The sequence below is a fragment of the Scomber scombrus genome, chromosome 7 (assembly GCF_963691925.1).
Source record: "Scomber scombrus chromosome 7, fScoSco1.1, whole genome shotgun sequence".
NCBI classification, from domain to species: domain Eukaryota; kingdom Metazoa; phylum Chordata; class Actinopteri; order Scombriformes; family Scombridae; genus Scomber; species Scomber scombrus.
Genome location: NC_084976.1, coordinates 25394638 through 25414797, shown reverse-complemented (window position 1 = coordinate 25414797; position 20160 = coordinate 25394638). Strand labels below are relative to the sequence as shown.

Below are 20160 nucleotides of genomic sequence, written 5' to 3'. Positions count from 1 at the left end.
GGGAAGAAGGAAGGAAAGGAGGAAGAAGGAAGGAACGGAGGAAGAAGAAAGGAAAGGAGGGAGGGAGGAAGGATGGAAGGGAGGAAAAAGGAAGGAAAGGAGGAAGGATGGAAGGGAGGGAGAAGGAAGGAAAGGAGGGAAGAAGGAATGAAGTAAGTACAGAGGAAAGAAGGAAGAAAGGAAGGTAGGAGGGAGGGAGGAAACAAGGAAGGAGGGAGGGACGGAGGGAGAAAGGAAAAGAGGAAGGGAGGGAGGAAGGAAAGAAGGAAGGGAGGAAGGAAGGAAGGAAGGAAGGAAGGAAGGAAGGAAGGAAGGAAGGAAGGAAGGAAAGAAGGAGGAAGGGAGGGAGGAAAGAGAGAGGAAGGAACGAAAGAGAGAAGGAGGGAGGAAGGAAAGGAAAGACAGACAGAAGGAAGGAAGGGAGAAAAGAAGGAACAGTGAAAACAGATGGGGTCAATTTGACCCGGGAAGACGACACAAAGGTTAAGATTTTACGTTACATTTATGCTGTGAAAGTGTTGAAAAAGTTAGGCTCAATATAAACTATGCCTGTTTCAGATAGGGGGAAAAAAATAATATTTATTTTCACTATTGAGATAATCTATTTGATGTGATGTTATATTTTGTGCTGGACAGCAATATTACCTGTATAATACAGCTAATGATAATTCTTTATCAAACTTCTTCCACTTATAGTCTGACTCCAAACCTGCTTTCATCAGTTTAGTGTTGAACTCAAGCAGTATGTCACCCTAAAGGAGATGTGATAAACAAAAAAGCCAAAAAGAATTTGTAATTTTTTTTTACTCTAAAAGGAATTATATTGAATGGACCTTGGTTTCCTCTTTTAATAGTTTTTTGTATGACAATTGTTGTCATACCTCTTTGTTGTTTCTTTGGGGGGAAAAAACTACATATGTTACATGTTTTGATTTTGTTGGTTTGAGCAGTTAGGACATACATTTAGCACTAACGCAATCACAGAAAGTCTGCTATTAACTAAAATGAAGAAATCAGACGACAAAAAGCAGAAGCAGCGCACCCCTTCCTGTCTTGTGTGGGAATTTATGACGTCCTCAAAACATCCCTGAAACACAACCTTTCAAAAGCTTGTGAGGGATTGCTTTTACTGACAATTACACATATATGGCAACACATGTGTCCACTACTGACGGTAAGATTAGCACGTAGCTATTCTTTTTATTCACAAACCTCATAGTGTTGATTGACAGGAGACGTCAGGACATCTGCAGCAGACATCACTAGGAGCTCTGGAAAGAACACATTGATGTTTTAGCTATAATTACATTATGACTGTTGACAAACATGAGTTATTTGTATTTGTATTTCTACCTGTCAGTGTTGCACAAGTGATTTATGATGAAATCTTTTGTGGAGACCAGACATTGACACAGGATAGGGTCACTTTAAAGGACACCTGTTATTCCATCTTGTATTTCTGTAATTTTACACCAATAGTAGTAATAAGTATATCCTTTATCATTTATTTTGTATCACATCTATCATTCTTATATAACTGTACAATCTGAATAATCAAATTAAAGATAAACCATGACATGAAACAATAGGTTTTCGTTTATGCTGAGGCCGTGTCAGAGAGGTACCGACTAAACCTTTGAAGCTGTGGCTACCACTTATTATTTTCAATATTGAAAGCTCTACAGATTTTTTTCTCAATTAGTCAGTGAAATGTTAAAAATAGTGAAAAAAAACTGCATTCAAAATCTCTCAGACCCCGTGCTGATGTCTTCAATTTGCGGTCCTTAACCCTTAAGGTATTCAAATTTATCATATATATGACAGCAAATCGTCTAAAAAGCTGCAGATTTTTAATAATGTCTTTATACCAACACATTGATTACCTGACTAATTGCTGCTGTTCTAACTTGTGGTGTTTTATATATAATTGGGCCATTAACAGGCATAGTGTCAGCTCAACACCCCTTCTGTTTCCCAAACTTAGTATTTATTGTTGCTCTCTTCTGTTGGATTATGTCTATTTGTATCAGACAGTGTTTTTGTATCCTTCCAGTAAGATAAACTCCTAATAATTTGCATTCAGATGTTCCTCTGTGTCTAATTGATTAGTACAGAAAGTTTTTAGTCTTAAACATTAGACATCTAAAATCCATCAACACTGAACAACAGTTTGGATTATCAACATCCAGACAAACACAGTGGTCTTAATAGTATGAAGTCCGTTATAACACGACTGGTATTGTATTACTAAATTGTGAACCAACATGATGGTGTCATCTAGTGGTGAAACTGCAGAGCAAATAAATGGTCTGGCCATGGAGACCTTTATTGTAAAATTAGGTTTTATCACATCACAATAAACAAATTTCATTTTCAGACTGTATTACTGGTCGGCTGTACAATATACTGTAGGTTAAAAACTGAAATTCAGTGTAAAAAAAAAAGAAAAAAGAAAAAAACAACTAAAAATAAACAACACTAATTTAAACCAAGACTATTTTGTTCACCAGGTTTCTAAATACATTGAGCACACTAACACAAGAAAAAGGCAAAGACAAAATATTCATGTACATATTTTTTCTTATAAAAACAGTTCTTCACAGGTAAAAAGATAAAACAGTCAATAAACCCCTATGAATCTACATCAGTATCTCTATCAACTTACTGAAACTATGTAAAAGGTTAAAACTAATTTGAAACCAATCAGTACGTGTTTATTCAAATTGTGAACACTTTCACAGAGAATTATTTCACATCTAAAAGTAAAATTCTGTACACACTAAGGCACTTGTGGCAGCCACAATGTTTTATACATGAAAAGAAACAAAAAACATTTAATTTGTGCACCTCGTCTGTTAGAAAAGTACACATACACATTCAGCATCAATTTGTCATAAGCTTATCGTAAATTATGCAATATAAAAATCAGCACGGCAAATTAGCAGTGTGAAAGATATTTACAGTCTTAAACATGTATCTGGTTAAACTGATGAATTGAAGCTGCATTATTGGACAGGTTGCTCCCATCACGGTTAGTTTTACACCACCAGGCTCTCCCGACTCACTGCTCCATTCTGTAAAACAAGAAGAGTTATGTCACGTTGACAAATTAATCCTAAATTCAAATAAAATTGTAGGTTTCTCAATCAGGATTTAAGGATGAGACTAACAATATGCAATATTTTTCTACAAATCCTATGAAAAGACCATAATCAACAATGTTTCTTAACACTTTCCAACTTTTCATCCCTGACACCCAAACTAGGGCAGGGTGGCATATCAAATTAATTTGATTAATTCACATTTCACATTCTCAAGTTTTTTCACATTGTGCAAAATGTCTAAATTGTGAAAATCAATTTTTTTTTAGTCACAAAGTAATTTAGATGCCAGCTGCTGCTAGATTTGCTGTTTCGAGTAACAACATTCACATAAACTGTGACGTGATTGGTTATATTATATAGACACCTGCCGCAGTTTACAGGACCTCCATGATTCAAGGTGGCTCGCTGTCTCTGCTATCTCGTAATGAATTTAACAGTCGTATCTACAAGAAAGACTGCCTGAAAAAGACTCTGCACACTGGTCTACACTCTCAGTTTGTTTGTGTTGATGAAGTATGACCTGTTTTTGAGTTAAAAGCACAGGGAGTTGACTCAACAGTTTGTAGTTTCTACATAGTCGGTCGGATTGCTAACGCTAACTAGCAGTCTGCAGATATTAGGCTGATGTTTTGTCTAGAAACACAAACAGGAGCAGATCAATTAGTGAGTGAGCTTTTCTGTGCTGAAACTGATGCTTAAAGTTGATGCTACTTAGTTGAAGCCTTTGGTACTGACAGTCAACAGCTGTGTGGGATTATCTGTATAATGTATAATGATGACAGACTTGTTTTAATCCTGCATTCAACAGGAAAACAAAAGTCGATTAAAATTGTGAATTGGCCTCAAGCTTCTTCTTTTTTTTTTTTATATATATATGAAAAATATAAGAATATCACCAGAATTATTCTTTAATCATACAAATAAGAGATAAAGTGGTTTCTTCGGGGTCTGTCCTATCACAGAAGTCAAAACCTCTTATATGTCCATTTAGTACCACAGAGACTCACCTTGCGCAGGTTGCTTTTCTTTGAAGATGACACACTTTCCTCGTCACTGTATGGTGGAAGTGGAGGTGGAGGGTAGTCGTCACGGCGACCAGCGTATCCAGCAGGCGAGCTTACAGGGAGTGGGGGCGGTCCACGTGGTGTCCTCGCCCTATCTGAGCGGTCGCTCTCCGTGTCCAGTCGGTCCCGGCTGCGGGCCCTCTGCTGCTCACCCATCTTCTTCCTCTCCATGGCCTCTCTCAGGAAGCTGTCGTCATAGTCATCTCGCCCGCCCCTCGTGCCTCCACCAGGCCGACGATCCCTTTCCCTATCCAGATCCATTAAGTCATCACGGCTGCGGCTACGTTTTCCGGGGAGGCCACCGTAACCATCTCTTCCTCCATTACTGCGACGGTCATCAGGGGAGTAGTCACGACGTCTGCGGTCATCAGAGTCACGGCCGTAGCCTCTGCGGGCACTGCTGCTCCACTCATCATCCGAACTGAAAATAAACAAAACGGCACATTGATTGGAAACAGAAGCATACTGGGGCTTTTGCGCTGTCATTTGAGTAGCTGCTGAACATAGTTTAAGATGAGTTAAACTTCAGCTTTAACATCACTGTTGAGTCATCTATTCCCGTTTAAACCACAGCTGATGTTTATCCCAAAGTCAGCTGCTGCAGGAGTCCCCTAACTGGACTCAAACTGAGGGTCAAACTCCCTGCATACATTGTGTAACTGAGGTGTAAGACCACTTAATGCAGTATAAAATCAGTGAGATTTGAAGCTTTAAGGTGATTTCAAGTTTTCTTATCAAGAAATAATTGAGACACTGAGCAAATCTCAAACTTTGACAATCACCACATTTACCATGTGGTGAATACAGCTGGTAAATGTGATTCACCTTTTCTTTAACCAACACCCTTATGTCCCAGAAAACACAGCAAATGCAGACGGGTGATGAATGAAAACCTAAATTAATGAGTCATGCTCACATGCACGCATGCTCTTTGGCAGCCCAAACGAGGGAATATCATTTACATCAAGTTGTATAGATGCATCTATGGCTCTTAAAGTCCTTTGTTCGTGACCCTGTATTAAAGCCTGTCCTCCATTGTCTTGTTTTTTAATAATGTGATAATAAATGCAATAAAAATGTCTCTTTTAAAATAAACAACATGTAATATATTTACTGTACTCACTCATAAAATGACCTTCATATGTTATCACAGATTAAGCCAACAAGTTGAAATACTGCTTAATACTTCTCAACAACTCTCTCCAGTGTTTTGAATTTGGACTGCAGTACCCATTTTAAACACCTGCTGTCAGTGTTACATATTTGTCCGCAGTTTTAGGAAAAACATGCACAGATTAAAATACTGTGTTTCTTGAAGTCTCCTGCACATCATCTTTTTTAAAATTACATTCTTGAATACATTGTTTCATTTCTAAACTAAAAACAACTTTCAAATAAATTCTCATACAATGGGTGGATCTCCTGCACAGAAACAGCAAAAAAAAACTACCGTAAAAGTACCTTTGGTACAAGATACCAAATATAAGACTAAGTGGATATACTTTCTGATTCAGTTGAGCAGAACCTTGCAACCCATGTTGAATGGGTAACCCCCACCGAAACTAGGTTAAAAAACATTTTGGTTTGGGCGGTGCCACCCATGGCATGAGCAACTGACCAAGTTTCTTCTGAGATGACTGCATTTACATCCGCTTTCTCTTTTTTTTTTACATTAAACATATTGAAGGTTATAAGATTTTCAGTTTCTGGTGCATTCTCTTCAACAGTAGAAGAATACAATTTAAGCCATTGTATGAAAAAAGATTTTAAAAAAACTTAACAAGAGAAGCATTGGTTTTGGTATGAACTTATTCTCTGGATATGAATCATCCCAATCTGACAAATGATGATATATCAGTATTACTTTTTAGTTCTCAACCAATATGCTTTTTTTGTTGTTTGTAACATTTAAGACTACACAGCTTGTATAAAATGTTCATTTTTATGGGGAAAACGGACTTACTCCCTCATCATGATCATGTTCACAACAATAATCATGACTGATATTGTCATGGACATAAACAGATGTGTGAAAACAGAAAAAAAAAAACTTGAGGTTGAGGCCTCACCATGACCTCCAAAATAATTACGAAACTTGTCTTCAATCACCTGAGGAACAAATGTAATTTATTCCCCTGTTCTTAGAGAACTGAATTAATGCAGCAATCTAATACTTGTGTGCCTTTTCGCAGCCACAATGACTTCTCATATGATTGTTAAACTTTTCAGACTTACCTGCTGTTCAAATAAAAATGTGCTGGTGATGATAGTAGTTCAAAGTCAGGACAATAAGTTAGCAACAACCATGACTCACCCTCTCCGGCCTCTGGGCTCATCACGGTGTCGTGGTGCGTAGTCGTCTCGGCCATAGTGGCGTCCAATGTCATCAAGGTTTTCCATGGAGCGGGCACGTACGCGATCCCCCATGTGCCCAACCCGGCGCTGGGCATGCTGGGAAACACTGCTGATGGTGCTCATGGCTTCATCCCGGTCATAGACTGTTGCCAGAGGTGGTGGCTGTGAACGACCCCCGCGGCCCCGAGGGTCCAAATGATCGTGCAGGGATGAGACTTCACTCATATTATCCACTGGGGGAGCAAAAACAAAGAAGAGATGGTTAGTAGGATGAAGGGAGATGAAGATAAGCATTTTGTTATATTATTGAACAAATTATTATGTGTTACAATATATGAACTTTTCATATGCAAATACATATGTACATTTATACATTGCTTAAACGTTCTCTTCTAGACAGAAAATTATAAGTCATCAGTTTTTTGTTTTTTTTTTAAAGAATATGAATTATAAATAATTTACAGCTTTAGTTTGCCAATCATCTTTATCGTTTTCTCTGGTATCAACGGTAATCTTCCACCGCAATGACAGTTCGCACAGTGTTGTTAATTGTCATTCTCAGAAATGAAACTGGCTACAGAGAATATAAATTCATTAAGTAAAAGTGAAACATAGTTCACTGTCTTCATCAGTGTACACATAAGACCTCATACTGTTTCCAATGAACATGAAAGTCTTCAGTGACAGTTGTTGTGGTCTTCAATTTCTCATCACACACAATTTTCTTTGGCAGTGTAATTCTAAGGCCTGGGCAATTGTACACGTAATTGACTTTAAGAGTTGAAAATATCATATGCATTGACTAAATTAATGCATATAATTTATTTGATTATTTAAATTTAATTTACATTTGCCAAATAGTGGTATATACTATTCTCAGAAAAATATTCTTGTTAATATTAGAAAACTGGTTTTTAACCTTTATCGCACATCTCTATTTGGGATGACTCAGATCAATTTCTGACACAGTGATGTTTGCATTTAATTACAAATCATAATAAAAAATACTGAAACAAGCATATGATATAAAAAAGTGCATGTAAGTAGCTTCCCCTAAATTAGTCAGTATGAATTAAGAGGAATTTGTATGTTTTTGTATGCAAAGACAAAGAGTGGAACAAATGCAAAAGGAAAGGAGTCAATCACTCAAAGGAATTTGTGGAATAGTTTTGAAAGGTCAAATAAAATGTATGATGCATTTAATCAATTTAAAAAGTATATTTACAAATAAGATGATTAACAAATAGAAAACCAAGGTAAATACATCAGTTTGAATTTTGTTTGGGACATTTAGGTATATATAATATACATATATAAAAATACATGCAGTATATAAAATATACAGCGGGTTAAATAAGTATTGAACACATCACCATTTTTCTCAGTAAATATATTTCCAAAGGTGCTATTGACATGACATTTTCACCAGATGTCAGTAACAACCCAAGTAATCCACACATACTAAGAAACCAAAATAAATATGACACAGAATGACACAGGGAAAAAATAATGAACGCACTTAGTGAAATGTATTTAATACTTCGTACAAAAGCCTTTGTTGGTAATGACAGCTTCAAGACGCCTCCTGTATGGAGAAAGTAGTCTCATGCATTGCTCAGGTGTGATGTTGGCCCATTGTTCCACACAAACAGTCTTTAAATCTTGAAGCCTCTTCTATGAATTCTGATCTTTAGTTCATTCCATAGATTTTCTATTGGATTCAAGTCAGGTGATTGGCTGGGCCATTGTAGCAGCTTTATTTTCTTTCTCTGAAACCAATTGAGAGTTTCCTTGGCTGTTTGTTTGGCGTCATTGTCTTGCTGAAATTTTTATTGGCCATCAGTTGGGAATGAACCAGTTGATATTGATTTGCAAGTGGATCAGGATTGCTGTCTTTTCTGTTCTATCACTGATAGATTTTTCGCTGGTGTTTTGGCTTTCTATGCCTTTTTGCACCTCCCTTTCTTCATGTGTTCAATACTTTTTCCCTGTGTCATTTCACATTATTACACATAACTTAATTTATGGACACCTATGGTTTGATTTGAAAAATGGTGACGTGTTCAATACTTATTTTACCCACTGTATATACATACACATGTATAAATAATACTTTCTTTCATTTTCAGTGCATAAATCTTAACTTCTGCTAGAAGTTGACTTATGTTTCCCACAGTAGTCTGCAATACAGTTGGAAGCAACTATAACAAGAAGTGATCTGTCACTCACAGCGGTTGTAGTTGGCAGGTCTGGACGGGTCCAGGTTGGCCAGTTCTTTCTCCATGTAATAAATGGCACGTGTGGCATTCCCATCAGGGTCCACTTGGATACGATATCCACTGCGAGCTGATGAGAACATGAGTGAGAGTCAAATTTCAGCTTCTCCAACTGCATTCAGAGTCACTGAATCAATGTGTTTTGAACATGCAATAAAAGTAGAACCCTCACACATCACACTTAAATTTCACAAGCAACATTTGGAGCAACTTAACAGTCGTCTTTAAGCAAATTCTCCAAGAAAGGAATAATTGACTGTAGAAAAATGGCCTGTCAAACCGTAATCAGGCAAAACACTAGAGGGCAACAAGTGTCAATAATGTGTCATTCCTGTTATAGCCTGTTTCCTTTTAAGAAGCTACCAAGCAGAGAGGAAAGTCAGAAACAGTTCACTGGGGCTGTGAGCTGGGAAACATTTTGAAAGCTGGCCTACTCAGTCTGTCTTCTTCTCTCCCACCAGGAGCATCCCTTCTTTGTTTGGTTACTTTTTAACATACATTTTCCCTCATCCATGCATTTCCATACACTACTGATTCTACTGATTCAACATGTAACTTTGGTTAAGTTATGTAAATAAGTTACTTTAATAAATTACTTTTGTGTTTGTGATTCAAACATGTTTTCCTCCTTCTTTGTCTGAACTCTGAGACAGTTCATGACAATACAAAGCATACAGTATAAAACATGTGAACATTTATAACCAGGAATACACTGATATGGGAATTCAGGTGTGATAACAATAACTGATAATCTGCAGGGTGCGATTTTTGAAGAAATGGGGGTGTGGTGAGAGTGTTTTTCATTCATGAAAATCAATCAGGACTATACTGGGCCTGTATAGACTAAGAAACCTATTACGCTTTTTATTGCTGCTGTTACAGTAAACGTAATAAAATAATCATGAACTTAAAACAAACTATACCAACCTTTTTTTTTAAAACTTTTCTAAAAACTCGGACACCAAAATTAGTGCGCTTATTGTCATTCTTGTTAGTCACTCGAGATGTCACAATTCGACGTTGTGACATCTCTTTCGTCATTTGAGTACAAACAGTACATTTCAGATTTTTTAAAGGCTATTTTTACTTTTGATATTTATGTTGTCTATAGTGAAGCAAAATAAATTACTATGAAGTGGGGTTTTTAAAATCAATTCAGCAGAGACAGTGATATATAAATCAGAGGGGGGGGGGGGGGGTAATCCCCACCAAACCCTCCAGCAAATCACACCCTGATTATACAAGACCAGAAGTCCTGAGAAAAAACAAATCTCTATTCAGAAGCAGGTTTTCAGTGGCAGCCTCCACAGCCAAGGCTCTGCATTAATAGATGCATCGGCTTTTAACTTCCATTACTGAAACAATAACAATACATTTAATTTATTTATTCATCAGCCAATAATATAGCTGCTACTAATATATTATGCATCCCTATTAATCTATGTCAAAAACATTTTATATACATAGACTAGGTGGACTAATCCACACATATCATTCATATAAATGTTTTTCATGCCGTGTGTGCATATTGATCCTAAAAGGTAATCAAAAAATATATCCATTATATATTATCAGCAAATATAGCTAGCCGTGGATTATATTTGAATCATATTTAACTTATCACACTGCAAAATATGTTTTAACAAGTCACCATATCTAAAGAGGTACAAATATTGTAATTTTCTTACAACAAGAAGGAAAGTCAAACAATTTGTTAAGGTAATTCCACCCAGTCCCAATTCATTTCAACAAAACGTGAGATGATTTTCTATTGCATACTTTGAGTTTTGAAACATCTTTGAATTGGAGTGTTTTGCAGTGCAGGTGTCAAGGCTTCACCCACGTCATATCCACCAACAGAAAAGTCATTCCTGTATGTGTAAGGGGTTTTCGGTTTACTTACTGTGGTCCCCTCCGCCGTCTTGGTCATGTAGCAGAGGCACCTGGGAGCCCTGTCCGACTGCATAGACACCACAAAAAGAATCAACAAACTTTTAGCCGTTTATGATGTCATTGTGAAACTCATAATTTCAGTTACCTATATAATGCCCACTGAAAGTCAACACATATTCAAATCTAGACATGACTTGTAGGGGTTTCACTAGATCTCGCGAGACGATATTTCTCGTCGAAGTGAATTTTGTCTCGCGAAGCTATAATTAAGGGACACACCAAAAAAACAAAAACAAGACGATCGGTTTTCTATTGCTCATTCGCACGTCATTTCTTCTTTTTATAATGTCACGTGGATCATTATCCGTGTTGCAGCTGCTATGGAAGCCAAATGATGCAAAAAGTAAAATGAGTCACACTACTAAATTATAACACAATTTATATGTTGTTCTACTTGTGTTTTTATGTGATACAGGATTTGTGCAATTTACTTTTATTTTTGTGTTCTTTATTAGCAATATGTTATAATTTGTGATAATTTGATTTTTTTATTTAATTTATATTTATATATTAGAATTGTTTTTACTCTTTATAATTTACTTTTTGGTATTTGAGATTGTATCTAACTTTTGTATTTATGGTTGTTATTTCCATAAATACCAAAATGATCCTTTTACAGTGCTGCATACTGCATATGATAATTATATATTTAGAAAGTAGAACTAAAGTGATTCATTACAAGATGATTAGTTCAAACTTTCCAATTCAATTTCCATTTTGTGAATAAAAGAACAGTCATGTATTTCCTCATTGAAGTTTTCTTAAAAATAAAGTTAAAATCTCGTCTCGATCTCGTGAGCTGAGTGTATCGTCACACCCCTAATGACTTGTCTACCTGACCACCACTAAAGACTGCGAAAAGTGTCGGGGTGGTTACAGTTACACTAACCTGAGCTGGCACCATCATATTCACGACCGTAACCATTGTGGGGTTGTGGTGCTCCGGCTCCGTTGGGTAGAGGAAGCAGTGGCATCCCAGGCTGATTCATTAGCGGTCCACCATATGCTGGCTGAGCGTACATACTGGGAGCATAGAGAGTGGGAGCATAGTGACTGGGTATACCTTTCTTCACTGCTTTCCCTGCCTCATACACTGCAAGATAATGGAAGACAGAGGGTTGTAAGGACACAAAAATATGTAAAACATGATTGTGTGAGACAGTAGACACACCATATACATTTTGGATTGCAGGGATGGAAATTAACACACAGCAGATGCTAAAAGCCAATATAGTATTCCCGGGTAAAATGAAAATAAATATTCATGGATGATTTTCTTTAAAAAAAAAAAGAAAACTCAAAATTGTGCTTATGAATCATGTGGTCAGCTCTATACTAAATATACAATCTGAACCCATTACAGTTTTGTTTCAACAACAATACAGTAATGTTTAATTTTGCTTTTTTAGAGATTGATGATTTAGAGCGTGTAATTGTTTTGATGCTGTCTGCATGTGCTTGTGTTGGCTCTCAATTCCTCTTCTCTTCTCTTCTCAGGTCATAGGGTTAGTGTTAGTGTTAGGGATTTCCTAACAAGACAGTTAGTCAGGAAGTCTGCTCTCACTCAAGCCTCAGTTGTTCATAAGTTATTTTTGTGAGCAGCAGTGGTTAGCATTGTGTCACAACATGAAGGTCGTGGGTTTCAATTCCACTGACAATATGTAATGGATGGATGGAAATATACTGAGAGGGTTTTAAGTTGGTCAATGTGGACTATGACTTCACATCTAAGGGAAAATCTGGGTTAGCGTGATACTACTTCAATAATCTTTTTTCCATGTAACAAAAGAAAACAAACTCAAATGTTAATGTTGCCTAAACGCAAGCAGTTATAAATAAAGTGTGAAAAAAAGATTTACAACACTTTAAAATAATCCCTTTCAAAAACATAATTTATTTATTATATTTAGAAAGAGTAACTTTAAAAGATTATCATTTTATAGTGTGGTAAGTCACTGGGAAGCAGAATGTATCTACATTTTTTTTTTTACTCCACAACGGGACACACGTGCATGTGTTATGCACACTGCATGCTTGAAAATGATCATTTTAATAAAAACCCGGTCTAAGAATGTAGGAGTAAAAGAAATACAAGAAGAAAAGGATTAGAACAGTCATAAACAAAAGTATACACAGGCAATTTCATTGGCTTTCCATTTGGTACTTACATGCTCGTGGGCAGCAGCAGCGTTCGGGGCAGCAGGGGCAGCTGATGTAGCAGCAACAGGTATGTGGACAGCACTGGCACCAGCAGATCCCAATGAAGAGCAGCAGTAGCAGGAAACCCAAGACCACCAAAACAACGAGGAGCCAGTCTGTGTAAGGCCAGCAGGGGATGCATCAGATACCATTGCAAAAAAGTTTTATATTATTAATGCACATGACTCGATTTAATCCTTTAAAGGGGGATGCATCATTCATATCTCCAGGTCTATATTTCTATTCTGTGGCACAACTTGAATATCTTTGCGTGATTTCCAATTCAATTCAATGTATTCTATACTGGCTCGTTATATAGCCTCAAAGGTCAGCCTCTGTCAGGAACAGGAAACCCCCCGCCCACCAATCTGGTTACAGCTGCCCCTCAGCAGACTTCCAGCTGCTTGGGAGGTTACTGCAAACTATCATTAACATTCTTGTCATATTAGCTCACAGCACACATATCCACCCAAACATGAATAATCTGGTTAAGATTTAGACATTCTCTCCAGCTCAGACTGTAGAAAAAAGTCAACGCATTTAGAATAGCAGTTTTTAATGTGCGTTTAATGTTCTCTCCTGTCACACTTTTGTTTTAAATTACTTAAATCTAGCGGCAAACCTGGATTTCCTCCTCTTAATCAAGTCTTGGTAACCTGATAGCACTCAGCTCATTGAAATAGCAGACTTTGGGATTGGCCTGTTGTTCAAATTTAACTAAATACCTGTTGCTTTGAGGTGCTAACATTTAAGCTCAGTGGTTCAACTAACCCTCCAAACCCTCCAAAAGCAAATGGTGGATTTTCAATCAGAGATCTGATTTCTTATCTAGTTTTGTGGTAAATTACGACAAGGTTTTTTGTGGTGATTTTGACATGGACAATTGATGACCCATCTGATGCTCTTGCCAGTGATTTTTTAAATATTATGGTCTCTTTCAACCTTGTACAACAGGCATGTGGCTCATCCCTTGATTTAATGTAATTTTCACCCTGGGTGTGAATGTGTCAATCTTAGTTCTGTTCCTCTTAAAAACAGATCTAAAGCTAAGTGTAAATTGCAGCCTTAGATAGATGAAAATACTCGTAGCTGTAAAAGAGAGTGCAAAAAGGCTTAGAGGAGCTGGAGGGAAAACAGTCTTAAGAACTACTATCTGGCTATGAGGGAGCTGCTCCTTCATTACAACATAACGGTGAAAGATGGAAGAGCATGCTATTTCTCAAATACTTATAGAGTATCAACAAATTAGCGTAATCTCAGGTTTTTATTCAAGACTATTGATCAATTGGTGAAACTACATCCTCCAAATGTTCCTGCTGAATAGTATGCTGACTGTGAAAATGTTTTAACCGACTTCACAGAGAGAGTAGAGTCTATCAGGGTCATTATTATGCCTTGTAGAGCAATTAAAATTCTGTTTAGGTTGGATTCTCGTTTTCTAACAGACAATCTCCAGGGAGTGACATGTAAATTCATTTCTGTTAAAACAGAAAGTAGCACAAGTTTGTTCATCACACCCAGAGTAAGACAGTCTTATCATAGTTGCTATTGCTATTTTGATTAGAAATGTTAATTAATTCACTCTCACATTTAATTTTTTTTGTTCTTGAGTGTTCAGATTAAAAAAAACAAAAACAAAAACATGTTAGCTACAGTGGTAATTGCGGTACTTTCTAAGGTTGTGTCAAACTGGTAAAACCAGTTTACCTCTGCAAGTCAGTTCAGGCAGCACATGCCACTAAGAAGAAAAACACAAACAGCAATGACAAGGAAGAGAACCCATATGTAAATGAACCAACTAAAATGGAAACTGAATTGGCAGAGGAAGAACATAATTTAGCTGTGTACACTGTGACAGATAAGGAACCTGAATGCCCTTTTTTGTCGAAACCAGGCAGCTAGAGACTATCTGTACTCACCACTGAAAGTCATACATGGGAGTTGAGCCATAATAAAGAAAGAGAAATGGAGGCAGATAAAGAGGGAGTGTGAGGTGAACAAAGTGAAGAAAGTAAGTGAACTACAGCACATGTGAATAGTTTGGAAATACTTTGTCATTCATGGGAAAGAGAGGATCTGTCCAAATTCCTGACTGTTTCTATATAAACAAAAATAGAACAACGGATTGTTTCAATGCAGGAGCCAAGATAGATACTTCTATTGTCTCTAATAGTGCACTTGGATTATCACTAAGGCCAGAAATACACTGTATCTAAAACCTAGATTGTGCTAAATGTTTTACAAAGGCGTTTAGATGTCAAGGATATATCGCTTGAATGTTATAAAACACACAATCTGACTGACCTCCAAAAATGCAGCTGGGTGTTGTTTACAAAGTGTCTGTCGATCTCATCTGCTACACAACTAGCTTTCATCATTCCTCCTACACCTCTAATGTGAAGCTAAAACATGACTAAGCTATAGGGGCTTGTACTACCTTCCATAACCAGTAAGTCAATGCCAGGCAGGAGGTCAGTAGTATTTGACTTTCTCTCTGTGAAAGAAAGATAAAGTCACAATTACTTTAATGTGCCCCGTGGTATCTACTTTCACTGTTTACTTCTTTCCCACATATCATTTCATTAGCCACCTGCAAACTCTGTCAAGCCAAATTTATTTGGAACATGTGCTTATAGCATTTTTGAAAACCTGTGTCACTATGTGTGTGTGTGGGTGTGTGTGTATGTGAGGGGGAGGGGCAAAGTGAAGAAAAGGGAAGCATAGAAAGAAGAAAAAAGAGAGAAAAAATGATGTGACCACATATGCACACTTACCCAGTACTATTAGCTCTGTGTAATCTTCACCATTTCCTGAAAGATCTTGGGAAGAGATCACAGAACAAACGTAGACACCGCTGTCGCCCCACGCAGTCTGTGCGAGGTTCAGGTCTGCATCTGTAAGAAACCACAGATCATCAGTTGATGGCAGTTTAAAGTGGTTACTCTGTTACCATTAGTTACTATGATTAAAATCTTAAGTAGTGGACTTTTATAATAATCTTTGTTAAATTTAAGTAGTTTCACATCTCAGAAAAGAGAAAAATAACTTCCTCCCTACATTGTTCCAAATATAAAATGTATAGAGTGGAGCCTTGGTTACTAGCCTGCCTAAAAATGCAATGTTTCATATTTCTAGAGCGAATTGATGGGTGTCAGTATGAGAGTAGCCAAGAGGACATCATGACTTAATACATTAAGCTTGGTTTTGAATAAAGATGTAATGTTTCATACTTATTCTGGTTGCTGCCTTAGTCTTTCTGCAGCAGTTTTTTATACTATCAATTATTCAGTTCCAAAGAATAGCCTATTATTAGATAGTTTCACACAGAATAAGGTGATCCTTTGAAATGTGTATATAGGAAAAGCCCCATTTTATAGGCCTGCGCATCCTGAAAACAAATATCAGTTATATTTTACAAAAGTTAATTATTTAGGCATGCAGCCACAATGTTTCCACAAAGCAAACTAGTTGAGTCAAATAAAAAACTACATACAGTATGTTTGACTAAAGATGGTTGTAATGGACAGAACAATAGCAAGTAATTGTTACCAGATGACATTTCAGCTCTGAAAACAGGCTCAATAAAATATGAGAGAATAAAGTGATTGGGTTTTCCTCTCTAAAGTGGAACCCCAAGTTGGAGGGATCTTTCCCTCCTTTGTACTTGGTATGATATCATACTGTGGTATGATGAAGCAGCTACGTGGGTGGTGTTAAGTGGTGGTTAAGACTCTCTAGTTGGTGTTTTGTTGAAAAGCCCACGAGCAACAGAAATTTAAATGAATCATTCTGGTCTGGATTTCTTCTGTCAATGATTCAATCTAGTTTAAGTCACACATGTCCATCCTGACATCAACCCTCCATGTCCCACATGGACATATTTATGATGATCAGGATTCAAAATTAACTTTTTTTGTCCACCAGCTAAATGGCTAGCAAACATTCAGATCTTACCAGCCACTCACTAATTACCATTATTTTTTTGGCTAGGGAGTGAAGCAAATCTACCAGCAATGTGCATGTTTTACCAGCATTTGGCTGATGGCAGGTGATAAATATGAGCCCTGATATTGATGCTGATCGAAAAGCAGAACAAGACCAAAGATAAAGTGGGAACAAACTATAAAAAGCTCTGAAGTAGACAGATATTACTATTTTGATCATTCTCAGATTAACTATGAGGGGAAAAACCTCCTTACTGAAATGGAGAAGAAACCTTTCACTATCACGGACTTAATTTGAGCAATGAATTTCGTTTGGAATCAACCCCGCACCCACACAATCAAGGTAAAAATTCTAATTATTTTTATGAATGAATAAAACTAATTCCTGGGAATACAAAAAGAAAAAACAAGGTAAACTGATTCTTAAATTACTATTTCTTTGTACTAACTGATGCTAATTTGTCCTCTTGAAGACAACAATAGACAAAAATGACATATTATCACCATTTTCAATCTTATCTTACTGGTTTAGTCAACTCACTGTTTAGGATGCTGATCTTGCGACCCTGGTACTCCGTGCCAAGGGTGACAGCATTGCCTTGCTTGGAGGCCACTATGCGCACTGTCCTCTGGCTGTCGGCACACTCGATGTTAGCGTCGTAGTTGGGGTTGTTCTGAGACAGGATGTTATCTGCACTACTGGGATTCAACGCAGCCTGGATCGGGTCCCGGCAATAAGACTTGTACCTCCACGTGACAACAGGAGGTTGAGTGGCTGTCGTCTGGTAGTTACAGGTGAGGGTGACGGGCTGGAAGAGGATGACGATGTACCTCTTGGTAGGGCAAGTCACTGATACAGCTGTGGTGGACTCTGAGGAAAACAAATTAAAAATATTGGAGATCAAAACAAGAGTGGATGAGGATTATCATTAATAAAATGTCAAAACATTTTACAAATCAGGTAAAGGTTTCTAAATAGCTTAAGATACCCTTAGGGCGTGACTCAATGACTGAACATATTACTGCTAGTATCACCGAGACTGGGTGTGATGAGTCACCTCAGACAGACGCTGCGTTTTCAACCTGAACATTTAAAGTCAAGTAGATGATGATAGCTTTGCATATTTGAGATGCTCTAAGAACATCAGGATAATACTTGTTTTGATTTTGATCACAAGCATTTCCAGATTATTTGTAGCCAAGAACCCGTGTTACTACTGATTTCACTTGTTAGCCACAGTGACTTTATCTGCTCTGACTTAACGGAACAGCAACTTTTCCTGTGTTGTTTAATCTTAAATGTGAAAGCCCCTAAAGAAAACTAATGACACAGCAACACAAATATGGTATAAATGTAGTTTCTAGATGACACATTCACTCTACATTTGATTAAATGAAAATAATATCACATGTGATTTTGTTGATATGTTGTTTACATTTTTTGTTAACTACAATATCTGCCATAAAAAGGGTATCAATGTGAAAGAACATGGTATTTTAATGTGTGGGATTGTAAAGGACCCTTCTGGTATTAGAAAATAACTATCAACATTTAAAACAAATGTCTTGTTACGAGTTGTTTTATGCTTCAATATCTTGATTGAATCTTTTCCAGCTCCTTATCGCTAATTTATGACAGCTATACTTACCGAAGGTGCTCTAAAATCATTAACTGGATATCTAGTAATGCTCCATTGTAGGGTAAGGTTAAGTTTTTCCTTAACTGTTTTAAAAGATGATAACATTGTTTAAACTGCTCTGATTCAGAGTTCCTCTCGTGCACTTCCTGTTACATTGACAGGCTATTAATGTAAAAACCCACACCTCACCGTGACAAGTGCTTAAATGATAAGGTTGTGGGAACTTCCACAGTGTAAGTAGTTACCATTGATTCAGGATGGTCTGATTGATATGTGAAATGTGTGAGAGTGGGCGACTTAAATCGAGATTCACATTCAGCAATAATTCCCCCAATGACAACATTTTCTTTTCCTTTCTTTCTTCCTTACATATTTGTATTTGTGCTATATTTATATAAGGTTCCACACATTTGGAAAGGTTGTGATTTAACTGGCAGGTCATTGATTTCATTATGAATGTAATCAGAGTTGTGTTCAGGTGTTTTGATAGATAGATAGATAGATAGATAGATAGATAGATAGATAGATAGATAGATAGATAGATAGATAACACCTATACCTACAATTGTCGGTTTTTTGTTTGTTGGATTTTTTTGCAGATATATTGGTGTGGCTGAATCTGAAACACACTTTTAGGTTTATCGATATGTCTACATGTCAAAGAACTACAAAAGTATAACCTGTTTTCTTGTTTTAGGTGTAAAAAACCAACCTACCGGCCAGAATAAAGGACTATTTTTGTTTGTTATATGCTTTAAATATCTAACAAGATCGATGTTACATTAAACATTACTTCTTTTTTTTTTTTAAACTTGGTCTAATAAAAGAAATTGTCACAAAAACAACGTTACAAAAGATAAAACAATGTCAAGTTGTTGAGCAATAACAGCAGAGAAGTAAAGCACCATCTACGGAGTTTCACGGAAGAGGGCCCACCCTGTTTGCTCCAAAAAAAATAGGCCAACTTACCTGGCGCCATTAAAGCGGCGATGATTAAAATCCAAATCATGTTTAGTCCTTTTTTCCTCGATGTCTCAATCGACGTATGTATTCTTTAAATCACCAAATACACAAAAGTAAACATCAGCATAATATTTAGCGCTACTGTACTTTTCCTCAGCCAGGTAGTTTCACCTCCATTTTGTGTCTTTGTATGCAGCAGACGAGAGGAGTGCACCTGAAAGCCTGACGTCAGCAGAGCAGCCAACAGGTGAGCGTCCAGACACACTTTGCGAAACAAGGGGGTGGATAATATGCTGGGTTGTTTTTGTTTTTACCATGACGCTGAAGTCTGTTTTGACTGCAAGGACCTACTAGTGAGAGCAGAGCAACTTTTTAAAACAAGAAACTTTTTTTTTTTTTACATCCACTGAAATTCAGTAGTAAAGAGAAATAACCTTGTATCACCTTCTTGCTACTAGTTGGTACAGTCCAGACACCGATGACACTATCAGGGCACTATTTGTTAATGTTTAACCCGTGTGTGGGAAAACAAGTGTGTCAGTGTGGTTTTGATATGAGTGTGTTGCTAGTGAGGAAATACCAAGCAGGCCCTCTTGCAGCAGGAATTACATTACAGTTCACCGCTGACTATTGCACTTTAATAACACATTTTATCATTCACA

The 20160-nt window shown here is 37.1% G+C and overlaps 1 protein-coding gene across 1 annotated transcript; it reads right to left on the bottom strand.

Moving 5' to 3' along the window:
* Nucleotides 1-2310: 2310 nt before the first annotated feature.
* Nucleotides 2311-19715, bottom strand: lsr (lipolysis stimulated lipoprotein receptor). Its single transcript, XM_062423069.1, has 10 exons — nt 19505-19715; nt 17437-17766; nt 15726-15845; nt 12921-13067; nt 11642-11845; nt 10703-10759; nt 8753-8869; nt 6483-6756; nt 4112-4589; nt 2311-3074 (listed from the first exon to the last, which is right to left on the bottom strand). The coding sequence occupies exons 1-10, from the start codon at nt 19542-19544 to the stop codon at nt 3039-3041; spliced, it is 1803 nt and encodes a 600-aa protein (XP_062279053.1). The 5' UTR covers nt 19545-19715; the 3' UTR covers nt 2311-3038.
* Nucleotides 19716-20160: the final 445 nt, after the last annotated feature.

Bases quoted from the DNA above. Each gene is read 5' to 3' on its own strand.
- lsr (XM_062423069.1), bottom strand. From the start codon at position 19,544: ATGATTTGGATTTTAATCATCGCCGCTTTAATGGCGCCAG. The intron at 15,846-17,436 runs GTGAGTTGACTA...GGTTTCTTACAG, and splicing joins CAAGATCAGCATCCTAAACA to ATGCAGACCTGAACCTCGCA. The intron at 3,075-4,111 runs GTGAGTCTCTGT...CTTGTTTTACAG, and splicing joins AGAAAAGCAACCTGCGCAAG to AATGGAGCAGTGAGTCGGGA.